Here is a 15659-nt window from a genome sequence, read left to right as displayed (position 1 = left end):
TTTAATTTCTTTCTTTATTCTTTCCTTGACCAAGTTATCATTGAGTAGAGTGTTGTTAAGCTTCCACGGGTATGTAGGCATTTTATTGTTTATGTTGTTATTGAGGACCAGCCTTAGTCCATGGTGATCTGATAGGATACAAGGAATTATTTCAATCTCCTTGTATCTGTTGAGGCCTGATTTGTGACCAATTATATGGTCAATTTTGGAGAAGGTACCATGAGGTGCTGAGAAGAAGGTATATTCTTTTGTTTTAGGATAAAACGTTCTGTAGATATCTGTTAAATCCAACTGTTTCATAACTTCTGTTAGTCTCACTGTGTCCTTATTTAGTTTCTGTTTCCATGATATGTCCACTGCAGAGAGTGGGGTATTGAAATCTCCCACTACTATTGTGTGCTGTGTAATGTGTGCTTTGAGCTTTAGTAAAGTTTCTTTTATGAATGTAGATGCCCTTGCATTTGGAGCATAGAGGTTCAGGATTGAGAGTTCATCTTGGTAGATCATATATTTGATGAATATGAAGTGTTCCTCCTTATCTTTTTTGATCACTTTAGGGTGAAAGTCGATTTTATTTGATATTAGAATGGCTACTCCAGCTTGTTTCTTGGGGCCATTGGCTTGGAGAATTGTTTTCCTTCTTGGGGCCATTGGCTTGGAGAATTGTTTTCCAGCCTTTTATTCTGAGGTAGTGTCTGTCTTTGTCACTGAGGTGGGTTTCCTGTATGCAGCAAAATGTTGGGTCCTGTTTATGTACCCAATCTGATAGTCTATGTCTTTTTATTGGAGAATTGAGTCAATTGATATTAATAGATATTAAGGAAAAGTAATTGTTGCCTCCTGTTATTTTTATATTTAGAGCTGGCATTCCATTCATGTGTCTATCTTCTTTTAGTTTTGTTGAAAGATTACAGTTTTGCTTTTTCAGGGATCTAGTTCCCCTTCTTGTGTTGGAGTTTTCCATTTATTACTCTTTGAAGGGCTGGATTTGTGGAAATATATTGTGTGAATTTGGTTTTGTCATGGAATAATTTGGTTTCTCCATCTATGGTGATTGAGAGTTTTGTTGGGTATAGTAGTCTGGGCTCGTAGGGTCTGTATTACATCTGTCCAGGACCTTCTAGCTTTCATAGTCTCTGGTGAGACATCTGGTGTAATTCTGATAGGCCTGCCTTTATATGCTACTTGATCTTTTTTCCCTTACTGCTTTTAGTATTCTTTGTTTGTTTTGTGCATTTGGTCCTTTGACCAAATGTCAATGTGGCTGGAAGAATTTCTATTCTGGTCCAGTCGATTTGGGGTTCCATAGGCTTCTTGTATGATCATGGGCATCTCTTTCTTTAGATTAGGGATGTTTTCTTCTATAATTTTGTTGAAGATATTTACTGGCCCTTTAAGTTGGAGGTCTTCACTTTCTTCTATACCTATAATCCTTAGATTTGGTCTTCTCATTGTGTCCTGGATTTCCTGGATGTTTTGGGTTAGGTTCTTTTTGCTTTTTTCATTTCCTTTGACTGTCCTCTCAATGTTGTCTATGTTATCTTCTGCCCCTGAGATTCTCTCTTCTATCTCTTGTATTTTGTTAGTGTTGCTTGCATCTATGTTTCCTGACTTCTTTCTTAAGATTTCTAATTCCAGAGTTGTCTCTTTTTGTGATTTATTGTTTCGACTTCCATTTTTTTGTCCTGGATGGTTTTACTCAATTCCTTCACCTGTTAGTTTGTGTTTTCCTGCAATTCCTTAAGGGATTTTTGGGTTTGCTCTTCAAGCGCTTCTATTTGTTTACTTGTGATCTCCTGTAATTCTTTGTGGGATTTTTTTGTTTCCTCTTTAAGGTCTTGTACCTCTTTACCTGTATTCTCCTGTATTTCTTTAAGGGAATTATTCATGTTCTTCTTAAGTTCCTCTATCATCATTGTGAGATATGATTTTAGATCCAATTCTTGCTTTTCCGGTGTTTTGGGATATCCAGGACTTGCTGCAGTGGGAGTACTAGGTTCTGATGAAGCCAAGTAGTCTTGGTTTCTGTTGGTAGGATTCTTGCGTTTGCCTTTCGCCATCTCTATATTTTTGGTGTTAGATGTTCTTAGTGTCTCTGAGTAGAGCTTGTCCTGTCCTTGCCACCCTGCAACTCCCCTGTGACTCGTGGGGCCTGTGCCTCCCATCTGGCTGCTCCCACCCCAGAAACTCACTGGAGAAAAAATGGTGCCTCTCACCTGAGTCTCTGGGTTAAGGCATTCCCTGGAGGTTGGTCCTTCACTTGCAGGGAAGGAGCAGAGAGGGTCACTGATCTACCTCTGTCACTCAGAAACTGAGAGGATCCTGTCACTGCTGCCCTGCAACTCCCCTGCGACTTGTGGGGCCTGTGCCTCCCGGCTGACTGCCCCTGTCCCAGAAACTCCCTGTTTCATTTCTGAACACGAATATCGTTTTATTTTTCTGACCTCTGCATAACATTTGCTTGCTTTTTTAGTGATATATTTAAGATGTGCATCATAAAATGTAGGCATACAGAGACAGCGAAATGATTATAATAGTCAGGCAAAACTGACCTTTCCATTTCCTCACACAGTTGCCCATTTCTGTATCTTATTCAATGAATTATCATGCAGTCTAGTGGCTCCCTAGTTTTCTGCTACTTAGGTATATTTCTGTAGGTGTTTTAGTACTGTCCTGGACTTGCTTAGTGATCCAGGTAGACCCAGTCAGTGATTATGTGGGATTCCTTCTCTCTTCAGTTGCCACCTTGCGTTTGCTTTCCCACAGCTGGAAGACCCTGCAATCAGGTGGCAGATGGCTCTATACAAAGACTTGCCAAACAGGACAGAAGACACGTCAGACCCAGAGAGGACAGTGGAGCGGGTCCTGGATATAGCAAATGTGCTCTTTCACCTTGAACAGGTTAGATTTTTGTGTTAATTCAATCATAATTGCCTTAGACACATAAATTATTTTAAATGTATATTAATTTTTAACTGTGGTCCCCCAAGCCCCATATGTATGCACATTGGAATAGACATGTGATTGTTTGTTTCCAAAAATTTATTTTTCAGAAACATTTGTAGATAAAATGCTTCAAGAGATCACGGTCTCCATTTTATCATATTTTTCAAGCTGTTCTAAAGTCCTACAGATAGTTAGTAGTAGACTTTATTCTAAACATTTCTAACAAACTATCTCAGAGTTGTACAAGTTTTCAAATGTTTTATTTTATATCACTTTTTAAGGCTTCACATAAAATATGTCTAAGATATTTTGTCTTTATCACCGGTTTTATCTGAAGTGTTTTCTCTTTTACCTGCTTAATATTTGGTTTTATGACAGATTTTTTGAGCAATTTTTCTCTGAGATAAAGAGCAAATTATATTTATAGAAGAGCAGTATACTGACAGTAAAACTCTAAATGAGGAAGATGTTTTTATATCATTTTCCAGTCATCTCCTGTCTTCGCTACCAAGTTCTGGTGGATTTTATTCTCTATTTGTCCCCTCAGTTCAAGAATTGCAAAGCAGTAATTCTTGAGACACTTTGTTAGAATGTTATATCATGTATTTATATTATATTAAAAGCAATCTTTTATAAAACTACACGTATCCAGGCATGGTCTGGTTTGCATGCATGTATCTGAAGTTGCTTGTATAAAGTTTAGGTAGATTAAATGAAACTATACTAAATACACAGAAACATGTTCCTTTTTAACATGGCATCTAGTCAACAAGACAATGTTAGAGGGCTGAAGAGAGGGCTCAGTAAGTAAAGTGCTTGCTGTACAAGGAGGAGGACCTGAGTTCAAATCCCCAGCACTCTGGTAAAGGCTGAATATGGCGGTACATATCTGTAACTCCAACAGTGGGGTGGGGCAGGGGCAAGTAAGCCCTGAGGAGTTGCTGGTTAGACAGCCTACTGAGGTTCAGCAAGAGATCCTGTCTCCAATACTGAGAGGGAGAGAGTTCAAAACACTTTACACTGATTTCTGATCGCTGCTCACAATCACACTAACATGAGCATCCACCCCAACACACGTGAAACAAAAATATTTAAAATGAAAAATAAAACAAGATTACATCAGGGTGAGAGGCAAGAGTCATCTGCCAGTGGGTGTCTGACAATACCTGTGTGATATGCTTTGTTAATATTGGATCTGAAATAATAAAATCCCCTGTGCCATTTCAGGAACCTTTCTCCCTGTGCTGTAAGGAATACAATTTGATTTTCTATCCCCTTTATCTACATCTGCACATATAACCATAAGATTAATAAATATGTTGCTCTGATTTAAACTAGATATTGTTTGGACATCTAATCCTGGTGTGACTGGCAAAATAACATATTGAGATGGCTTAAAGTAGCCTCTCCAAGTACCTGAATTTTCCTTATATAATTCTCTGCCAAAAGTTGAAGTTAGATGGCAGTTGGATGCTTTTCTGTTCACTCCACAAATGTATCTCAGGAGCTAAAAGCTTTGTATATATCTGTGAGTTGTCAGCATATTCAGCACCATGCCATGTATTCATCAAAATTGCTTGCCTTTTTTCTCAGACCACAAAGTGGAATTTTATATTGGGATGCATTGGATCTCACTGGGTAACTTGGCTCTAGATCCTGTTTTAATCTACACTATCTTCAATAAGAGTTTATTCCACCTAATATACCCATCTAGATACCAACTAAAGTGGACATTTGCTAGTTACACTGATCTTATGGAGAACAGAGGGTCATAGAAGTAAGTGCTTGTCAATTAGATAGATGGCCCTGTTATGATATCTGCAATAGCTCAGTCAGCCTTAGCATTTTCTTCAAGAATTATTGTGTTCATGTTCTGAGCTTTTACTGCAAGGCATAATACATCTGGCTTTACTTTGGGCTAACATAACATTTTCATTTTTTCCAGAAATCTAAGTATACTGGCCGGCGATATTTCAGCCTGGGAAGTACAGTGCTCCATTGCCTAGAGAATACTACTAATTAATTGACCAAACCATACTGTGAATTTATCTTCTTTCTAATACTTACTATTAATCTCCTTTTTTTCTCTCGGAATTTCAAGCACCATTATTCAAATAAATAGCCTGTTTGCATCATTTCTTGTAACTTTCAAATTCTCATTTATCTTACCTAACAAAAATAGCTATATACTTTAATACTTTTATAAGATTAAATCCTTCTATTTACTCCTAGTACTCAGTTCACAAAGCCTTGTTATCTTCTTTTATTAAAGAGCAGTAGGCTTTTCATTAATGCTATTTGTATTTGTAGTTATCATACTTAGAATAAGAGTAGTTTCTATGGATATGTGAGTACATTTCTATATACAAAAACAAAACAAGACGAAACAAATCAAACCAAGCAAAACCAAACCAGAACCCCAGAAAGGGGACTGAGAAAGGAAACAAGGATCTGAGTTTGATCACCCGAACCTACGTTTCAAAAGTAGGGCCTTAAGCATGTGCTTCTAATTCCAGCATTGGGGAGATAGAAATAGTTAGATCTCTGGGACACATTGGCCAAGTCAACCAATCCTAATTGGTGAATACCAGGCCAGTGAGAGACCTTGTCTCATAAAAATGAACAAAAAAATAAAGAAACAAAAAACAAAACAAAACAAAAAACAAAGAGGATGTCAACTGAGGAGTGACACACAGGTTGTTCACTAGCTCCCATGTACCTGCTTATATGTGTACATGTCTACCTATGCACAGATGTGCACGAACTTTACAAAAAAGTTTTAAGTAAAAGAACTTTACTTAAAAATTTGAAAATGGCGCAAAAAGGTTTTATGTAGAATGCTTTTTTCCTGTCTCTTTGATTTTAAAGATAACAAGGCTTAGAAGCTACGAGCTGTTTGGAAAATAGGTAAATTTTACTAAGTAACATTTGATCTCAGATTTAGCTTTGGATAATGTTGAGGATATAGTCTCAACCAAAATAGTTGTTATGTAGTTTGAAATAAATTTAAAGGATGCGGCTGATTAAAACTTTACTACTGAGGGTAGATCGGGGCTATAAATATGTGTTTGTCATTCTTCTTCAGGTGGAACATCCTCAAAGATCAAAGAAAGCTGTGTGGCACAAACTACTCTCTAAGCAGAGAAAAAGAGCCGTGGTTGCCTGCTTCCGGATGGCCCCATTGTACAATCTGCCAAGGTCAGAATTTTTTAAATGTTTAAAAGAAGTTAGTTTTCTTCTCAACGTAACAGGTGGCAATGAGAATCTCTCCAAGAGAGAGATTATCGGTTCCTGAAACTCATTAGTTTGCTTTCCTCTGTTGAATGTTTTTGTTTGTTTATTTAGAGAACTATGGTTTGTCCTTTCATTTTATTTATTTATTCATTTATTTGATATTTTCTTTATTTACATGTAAAATTCTCCTTTCCCAGTTTCTCCTCCAAAAAACAAACAAACAAAAACAACAAGAACAAACTCTTGTTGCCTTCCCCCTCCCCATGCTTGCCACCCTACCCTCTCCCACTTATTGGCCCTGGCATTCCCCTATACTGGGGCACAGAACCTTCACAGGGCTGAGGACCTCTCCTCCTATTGATGATTGACTTTTCAATCCTCCACTATACATATGCTGCCAGAACAATCAGACCCACCATGTGCAGCAATCAGTGTCTTACAATTCAGTATCTTTCTAACCTATTGGAGAAAGGATGTGTTTTACGAAGACATCATTTAAACCATTTCAGGAACATCTAAGCTGAGTTCCACAAATCTGAATTTCCCTGAGGGTTGAATATGTGGTCTTGCTTAGAAGTGTAAATGCTGTGTGCATGATTCTGAGATTCTAAAAACAGCTGAGTACATCTTTTGGCTTGCCCTTCTTGTGTGCTAGAGTTTACAGTGATTTTTAGTGTTTCCAAATGTGTTGCTAGTTCATCTCCTATTTACAAGGTTCTTCTTAAATCTATCTAGCCATTGTGCCTCATGCCTTCATAACACACTTCTGTTACTGTTAAGTGCAGGCATCCTTCATACAATGGTATCATTCTGTTGCTTCTAATAATCCACATACTATTCCCCTTGTCCTTTCTCACTTAAATCTTACAAATTTCTCTCAGCATCATGATGAGTTTCATCGACTCTTCTAGTCTTGACTGATTTTTTTTTTTTTACTTCATAGGGAAACATCATTTTTAGATGCATTTCATTTTTAATTGTGTGGGGGGGGGGAGTGTACAGGGGTAGGGGTGGGGTTGCCCATGTACTCAGTAACCAGAGAAGCCATAGAATGGATTAGCTTCCTGGAGCTGGTGTTGCAGGTAATCATGAGCCAACTGCCCTTGTTGCTGGATACTGAGCTTGGGTCATCTTGAAGAGCAGTTCATGCTCTTAACCATGGCGCTACCTCTTCAGTCTCAGATAGAAAAAATTTTGAAGTCAATGTTCCAAGATTTCATCTTCATTGATGCAATTGTAAAAAGTTCACTTAATGCATTCTACTCTGGAATAACCAGAGCCTGTGTTTGAGGTTAACTTGAATATAGGCTAATTCTTCCATTGGCATTTACGTTATTTAGCAAGAATCACAGCAGGAAACAATAACCACTATTTAACTAATGTCTGTCTAATGTACTTTTCACCATTTATCTCACTTTAATTCTTGGTAGATTGAGATGTCTTGTAATGCAATGATTATTCTTTTTGCAAGTATGAGAATTGTAAAAACTGCGATCTTAACTGATGTTGCAGAGCTTAGAAATGTCTGAGCTGGGACTAAACCCAAAGTCAATATGTGATCTGAGAAAACTGCTTTTATTGGACACAAGGAGTTGTCTGTGAAGAGAGGACTCAATTATAGGAAGTTTATTTTTTATTTTTTATTTTAGTACACAGATAATCTGGTAATAAGCACTATCAAATTCTTGTTCATATACTTAAAAATCCCTTTGTTTGACATTGTATTTATCTTTTAGGCATCGGGCTGTCAATCTCTTTCTTCAGGGATATGAAAAGTCTTGGATTGAAACAGAAGAGCATTACTTTGAGGATAAATTGATTGAAGATTTAGCGGTAAGCTTTTTAATGATTTTATAAAATGAAAGAAGATTGAAAGAAAATCATTATACTGCACATTGGTCTTAGGAAACTTTAATTCCCATTTTTTGCCACATTTACTGTTTATGTCAGAAATACCCCTCTTTTATTTTCCAAAATATATAGCTATCAATATTAAATGGCTCAGAATAGAAAATGAAAAGTATAAGTTGCCTGATTAAATAAGTTAGTCTCTTAAGCTCTCTCTAGTCCCTTTCTAACTTAAAGTCAAGATAAAAGCTAAAAGAAATCATTCACACCAAGTAATTCAAAGATAAATGAATGATTGCTGATTTTCAAAAGTAACTAGAAGGCACACATTTATATGTGTCTTCTCACAGATCTTGAAGCACCATGTGGTCTCCGTGTGTCACAGTATGCTTAGTTTCTCTAACACTGCATGCGGTCTATCCTACATTCATGTTTCTTTCCCTTATTATTTCTGTCTAACAAAACTATGTCATTCCATAAGCATAGTACAACTGTCTCTCTGGCCTAGTCCAATTACATTATCAAACAGCCACAAACTATTTAGATATCTTATATAATTTTAACTACTGATGACATGAAGATTCTTAACTGTGTTGTGTTAAGAATCTCCTTTCCTGTAGAAAGACAATCAGGCCAAATGGAAAAAAAATGTATCTGGGGACAAAAACATTCACTAAATCGTTCAGTAAAATCAGGATCAGTCAATTCTGTAGGCAAAAATGCTTAATAATTTTACTCAATGATTAAATTTTATCCAACATTACTTTTTTTGTTTTAAACGTAACTAAACATGAAAAAAAGTGCACATACTTCATTCAATAATTCATTCTGTGTTCTTTATCATTTTTTGTTAAAGCCAAGAAAATATTTAATGTGATATTTATTGGTGTATGATCTTAACTGTCACACATCATGTGACATTTTGTTCTTAAGTATTATGTTTTGCCCTTTCTAAAGCTGAACTTTCCTCTGTCCTGAATACTCTTTTTGTTAGTTTTAAACCCTGCTTATAAGAATAGTATTTTCTTTTAAAATTTTGTGGGTTTTCTTTGTTCAACTTTTTAAAAATCAAATTGTTAAATGCTTCTTCTGTTTTACACCACTAGTATAATCAGCACATGTGTTAGATTTATATATGTATTGTGTTATATATTATATAGACACAAAATACACACATATCATATGCTGATTGCTAGGGTTTGCTGGCCAGTAAACCTAATCTAATCAGTGAACTGCAGGTTCAATGTGAGCCTCTGTCTCAAAAGCCAAAATGGATGGTTTCTAAGAAATGATGACATCTGAGGTTGACCTCTGACCTCTGCACACACCCATATGTGCATATGTGTTCTCACAGAAACCCTGCCCCTCCACATCATATATTATGCAAAGCACACATATGTACACATACAGGCAATAAGCAAACAAAGATGTTTCTTTTGTTCTCTCTGCCATTCATTGTATTTCTCCTGGTTTGGGTTTTCAGTTACTGAGACATTGTCTTGCTATGTAGCACATGCACGCTTTCAATTTGCAATTCCTCTGATCCTCCTGCCTCCACCTCACGTACGAACTGGGATTGCAGATATAAGCTATAATGCTGATCCTAAGCATTGGTTTTAAATGAGAAATGTTATGTAGTTGTCTGCTTTTTTTCTTTTTTCAGAAACCAGGGGCTGAACTCCCAGAAGAAGATGAAGCCATAAAAAGAGTTGATCCTCTCCATCAGCTTATTCTTCTGTTCAGTCGCACGGCCTTAACAGAGAAATGGTATGGTGGCGAGGGTTAATACAGACCTAGGAGACACTGATAAACCCACATCTAATCCTCATCTGCCATTTATTGATGTCTCAGTTATATCCTGTTCTTGTCAAGAGAGGGAATAATCCACACATCATATGATCTGTCTGACAATAAACCCATAGAGTAGCATCCACTCTTATTTTTTTGGTCTTTAAACCTTACCATGAGGAGCTGGGAAGATGACTCAGTCAGTAAAGTACTTGCCTCTCAATCATGAGGACATGAGCTCTATCCCATAACTCACATAAAAAACCAGACACAATAACCTGCATGTAATCCCAGCAGTAGGGGAGGAGAAACAGGCTGATTCCTGCGATTCGTTGACCAGAAAACCTGGGCTAATCAGTGAACTCCAGTGAGAGATCCTATCTCAAAAGTCAAAGTGGATGGCCTCTAAGAAATGATGGCACCAGAGGTTGACCACTGACCTCTGAACATACCCATACATGCATATGTGTTCTCACAGTAATCATTGTTCCCCCCCACACACCCCTTTCCCCCAAATCTATCAAAGAATTCTGGTTTTTCTTAACTCTGTATTAGGGTGATTTGGTTGATTCCTACAAAATGTTTATCAAAAGCTGTCATTATAAATAAAACAAAAATGACTTAAAAGAAGCAAAATCCATTGCAGAGAATGTGTGGAAACTAGTGACTCTTGTCATCCCTTTAGAGGGTATCTTCCCATTTAAATGATGGTTAAGAAGCCCATGGGTGCTGGGTGCAGCTTTTGGTAGCATCTCTCAGATCTGTTTCTAGGATATTGCCCTCTTCTCTTGCTTTCACTCCTGGTCCACCAAACTTTAGAGCACAAACTCCTGTGGAGTTACATGACAAATTCAACCTCAGAAGATGCAATGAAGACGCTTTGGCTTTCTCTCCAGATTGGGGTTCTAAAGGCTGTTGGCTCTATGAGTGGGGACATGGTAGAGCCTACAGAATCTTTGTCTGATTCCTGCCCTTGGTGCTCAGGTCTTACCCCTTCTCTTCATACCCATGGAATTCATTTAATTGTCAATACGCATCCACATGCGTCTTCTCACAAGTCCTGAAGTACCATGTGGCCTCTAACACTGAACATGGTCCATTCTTTAACTCACGTTTTCTCTCTGTCTTATTATACCCTACTAACAAAACCATCTCATCTGATAAGCATAGAACAACTGTCTGTCTGATCTGGTGAGGTAAATAAGGTATTTCTCATAGTGAAGTTGGGACCTGCTATAATATATTAGCAAATGTTAGACATTCCTCACAGAAACTTAATTATTCTGACCATCTTATTATTTTTAACCATGACATTATAACTTGCTGAGTCCTCCATTAGATGTTGAGTATCTCCCTGCTGTCAAATGCTCTGTGCCGCTTGTTTGCTTTTGTTTACTTTACGTTTTGTGGTTTGAAGAGAATTAGTTGTTCAGTTTATTTGCATGTAAATGATGTACCTTTATTCACACAATTGAAGGACTCTGCTATGAAGCCAGGAGAGGCATTTGCTGAAGACCTCTAATGTCTTTGCTTTCTGATTTTAAAATAGTTTGTTTTCGGACACTTACTGGTTGTCTAAATTTTATGCCATTTAATTGTAAAGAAGAACATGTTTTAAAAAATGGCAAACAGCTACTTTATGTAGGGATGAATGGTTTCTCTGCAACAACCTGCCTTCTACTTAAGAACTGATTTTTCCCCACTTGGTTTCATAGCAAACTGGAGGAAGATTTTCTATATATGGCGTATGCAGACATTATGGCAAAGGTAAGTATACATCTTTCTTGGTTTTAATATTCAATGAAGTAAGCTATCATCATTTGCCAGAGGGTAAGAATCTATATAAAAGATACTGCTAATCTTGCAAACAGGAAGTGCATTCGTCTGAGCATTGCACGGATTTCAGGAACTTCCTGCTTAGCACTTTATGAATGGGGAATCACCAGCTCCCCAATGTTCTTTTATATGGCCCTCATTCAGCCATCAAGGTCTTGCAGATGAGTTGATAGGAAAGGACAAATCTTTGCATTATGTACTTGTAGAGATTACCATGTGCTGGGAATAACAGAAATAATATAAGGGGCTTGAGAGATGCCTTGGTGGTTGAGCTTCCAGGGGTGCTCAGTTCATTCCCCAGTACCCACATTTCTCAGGCAGCTAACAACCACCTTATCTCTAGCTTTAGAGGAGCCAGTGTCCACTTCTGCCCTCTATGGGCACCTGCGTGCACATAGGCACATATATTCACACACATGCATACACACACATAAATGTAAAAAGTGAATCTTTAAAAAATTAAAACACTTGTATTAAAACTGCTAATTAGAGGTTAATGAGATGGCTCTGTGTTTAAGAGTACTTACTGCTCTTGCTGAAGTCTGGAGCTCCAGTTCTTAGCACCCACTGCAGGTGGTTCACAACTGCCTGTAACTCCTGCTCCAGGTTACCTAATACCCTCTTGTGGCCTTCATGGGTACCTGTATACACATGGTATACACACATGTAGATGCATACTCATACATAATTTATATGTATACATATATAAATATTTATATATACATATACACATAATATGTATATATAAATATAAATATATAAATATTTATGTATATAGTAATTCAGTGATAGAGGAACTATTGAGGGTATTGTGGGTAGGTTCCTTAGACTGTGGTGACATTTCTTAGGAGTCCTAAACTGTGGAAGGGCTGTCATTGCTACTTTTGTTATCTCTTAACAAGAGTTGATATATACAAGTAAGAGTCCAGTTTCTCCTGAGATTTCAACCTTGAGAGCCATGTACTAAGAGGAGAGCCCCAGAATTAGCACAAGAGGGTAGATGACAGATCAAATCCTAGCCCCTTTAAGATGTCTGTTAGACTGTCGAGTGATGGTGTGTCAGAATTTTAACATGAAAAGTAACCCACAGACGCATGTAGTTCAACACCTGGTCCTCAGAGGACATTGCATTTCAATGAGCCTGTGGAATCTTGTAGGTAGATGGCATGGATGGTTTGTATACATGGATCACTGAGCGATTTTCTTGGAGGATTATCAGCTGGCCCATTTCCTGCCCAAACTTTCTTGCTTTTTATCTGTTGCTATGTTATATCCAGTAGCTTCATACTCCTATGGACAGGATCAGCCCCATCACCATGCTTTCCATGCCCTTGAGCAAGCCTTCCTTCCTTAAGCTTCTTCTCTCATAAAATCGGTCACAGCAGCGATAATAGTACGTGATGTTAAATGGATGACCACATATGTGTATTTGGGGTCTAGTATCTCAGGTTGCCTTCTAAGTACACTCTCCCAAACCATCAGAATCAAATCACTGCTGAAGTTGTAGGCTTCACTGATCTCACTTCAGAGGGGAAGGCAGCAGATACAAGCTCATGATCAAATCTGAAAGAACAGAGACACTAAGAGATGGTTAGGGGAAAGGAAGCAAGCCTTACTGTGAGCTTATAGAGAAGTAAATCTATGGTCAGCAAATCCTCATTGGTCTGGGAGTCTGGACCAGGGGAGTACTGAAAACATCTGTAGGCATGGTGAAAACTTCAGAGTGCTAAGGAGCATGAAGAAGCAGGGGAGGAAGAAGTGTCAAGAGTGCAGGAAATGAGTGCAGTCTCAAAAACGAGAGGGAGTGAGGCATTTCTTTTCTTTTTACTTTTTAAACTTTATTCATTTCTCATGACTCTGAGTTGACTTCTCGGCCTCCTCTCTACAAGGAAAGTGCTTGGGCCCCTGAGCTAGATCCCCATTGTGAGATTGTCTCAACTGCCCCATGGCCTATACACATATCCACACTTCCTTCCCAAACCTTATTGACAATGTTTGCAGTTCTAAACAGAAAAGGTGAAGTCGCATTCAGTTTACTGGAATTTTTAGAGATGATAGCAAGCCTTTTAAGATGTAGCTTGGAGTCAGGGGTGGGATTTTGGTCATTTGGTGTCCTCCCATCCATTTCTGTCTCTGTATCTAAAGCCCCTTCTTTCCTGGAGTTACAATGCTTTTCTGATTGTGACTCATGTCTCTTCATTTGCCTCTATGCACCATAGAAGTTACTGAGCACTGTCCAAATGTAAGAAATCGTGTAGAACTATTGGCACGGTAGTCAGTGGGCAGTGAGTTTCTTCCCACCATAGACATTAGTTAATGAGCAGCTTCTTTTGATCACCACTGTATTCCAAAATCCTAACTGTGATTTATTAAATGAAGATCATTTTCAAATAGTTTTTCCAAGTGTTAAAATATTTTACAAATATTAAAGCATACTATTCCCTTAAGAACCCACATGCTTTTTCTTATGGTCAATAAAAAAAGGAGACATGGTGAGAAATTACTTGCCAAGCCAGACTAGCTAATGGCAGGAAGCATAAGAATGAAACCAAGCCGCTGCCTGCTGAGTTCATGCCTCCACTTTCCTTCCTTCCCCTCTCTGAGTTCTGTTCTTGGCCACCATCCCCCCTCTGCTTCCTCAACCTACAGCAGTCTCAGCCATGGGAATTATGTCTGTGGTTCAGGAGACCGGAATAGTCAAAGTGTCTATGTTTCATGTGTAAATAATACTTTTGTTAACAAAAATTAACTTCCTTCCTTGGATGATACATGATAAGAGTGGACTTCAAAGGATTAGAAGAATCTTGCTAATGCGATGCATCCATATACTCAATGCATACTCTTTGTGTTAATTTTAAATAACAGCAAGCAATGTGTACCTGTGTTAGTTAGTGCATATGATGGCAGGTTACAAGAAAGGATTATTCCCTGTTCTTTAGGTTTGCACATTGGGTTGAATGAATCAAGTGCACAGGGAGTTAATTTTTAAGCATGAGAACCTTCATATGAACCTCTTAAACATGTCTGTTGGGGATGAAATGGGGATTGTCCATTTGGTCTTTGAGTCTTGCAAAAGGCAAATCTTGTAAATAAAATACAGTTTTATCTTAGCTCGCCAACTCGCTAATGGTATTGTGTAAATTTTACATTTACTCAGCTTCAATAATGCTCATGACACATTAATGCAAATCACTTGAAGTCTAGGTTAAACAAATATTTTGCATTTCCTCTCTCATCATATCCTCCTTTCCTTTTACTCTCTCAAATCAGAGTTGTCACGATGAAGAAGATGATGATGGTGAAGAAGAAGTGAAGAGCTTTGAAGTAAGATGGATCTTTCCAGAATTGCCTTCTTTCCACTTGGAGACATTGTTTCATAGCTTATAACGGACTTTTGTGTTTCTTGCTTCATGGCTTATTGCAGCTTATTGTGTCCAGGAATTGCATGTCAGAGCTGGATGGACAGACCTGAGTCCTAGTGTTTGCTAAGAGAAAAGCAAGGAGTGTAAAGCAACTGAATAGTACATTAAAGCCCATATGTCCAGAATGAGTGTACCTGGCAGCCCACAGAGGTGACACGACTTCAAATTACTCACATGGCAGGGATGCTGTGGTCTGTAATTGCTGATAGACATGAGGAAAATGCCTGTGGAAGAGCAACACAGCATCAACTTTCTAATGTCTCCATTGGTGTTAGACTCATTTGTTCTTTCCTGAATCAATTGGCCTCTTGATATCTGCCCGATTAGGTCACTCATTCAGTACACATATGTAAGTGGTTGCCATGGTGCAGTTTGCTTGCATGGAGTAGAGGTGCATCTTTTCTAGGATAGATTTCATTTCATGATTATTTTCTCGAGCATTTTCAGCCTTTAAATACTGCCTATGATTTGAATTACTGCTTAACGTTAATCAGCTTTAAAGAAAGTTAAGTTCATTCCCCACTTTGCTTATAGTGTCCTTTGGCTTCTTTAGGAGACTAGCTAGCTGTTGTTAATACCACTTTC

General features: G+C 38.0%; 1 protein-coding gene across 8 annotated transcripts in view; it reads left to right on the top strand.

Moving 5' to 3' along the window:
• The window catches only part of Ryr2 (ryanodine receptor 2), a 600588-nt gene that overhangs the window by 509873 nt on the left and 75056 nt on the right, over positions 1-15659 (top strand). For all 8 annotated transcript variants that reach the window (XM_031357976.1, XM_031357968.1, XM_031357974.1 and 5 more), the window contains 6 exons: positions 2767-2901; positions 6032-6144; positions 7917-8013; positions 9692-9795; positions 11532-11583; positions 14923-14976. In XM_031357976.1, the coding sequence (XP_031213836.1) occupies positions 2767-2901; positions 6032-6144; positions 7917-8013; positions 9692-9795; positions 11532-11583; positions 14923-14976 (555 nt within the window). The remainder of the gene's footprint in view (positions 1-2766; positions 2902-6031; positions 6145-7916; positions 8014-9691; positions 9796-11531; positions 11584-14922; positions 14977-15659) is intronic.

The sequence above is a fragment of the Mastomys coucha genome, unplaced genomic scaffold, assembly GCF_008632895.1.
Source record: "Mastomys coucha isolate ucsf_1 unplaced genomic scaffold, UCSF_Mcou_1 pScaffold7, whole genome shotgun sequence".
Lineage (NCBI taxonomy): Eukaryota > Metazoa > Chordata > Mammalia > Rodentia > Muridae > Mastomys > Mastomys coucha.
Note: the sequence above shows the minus strand (reverse complement) of the source record. Positions and strands in the feature narration are given on the sequence as shown.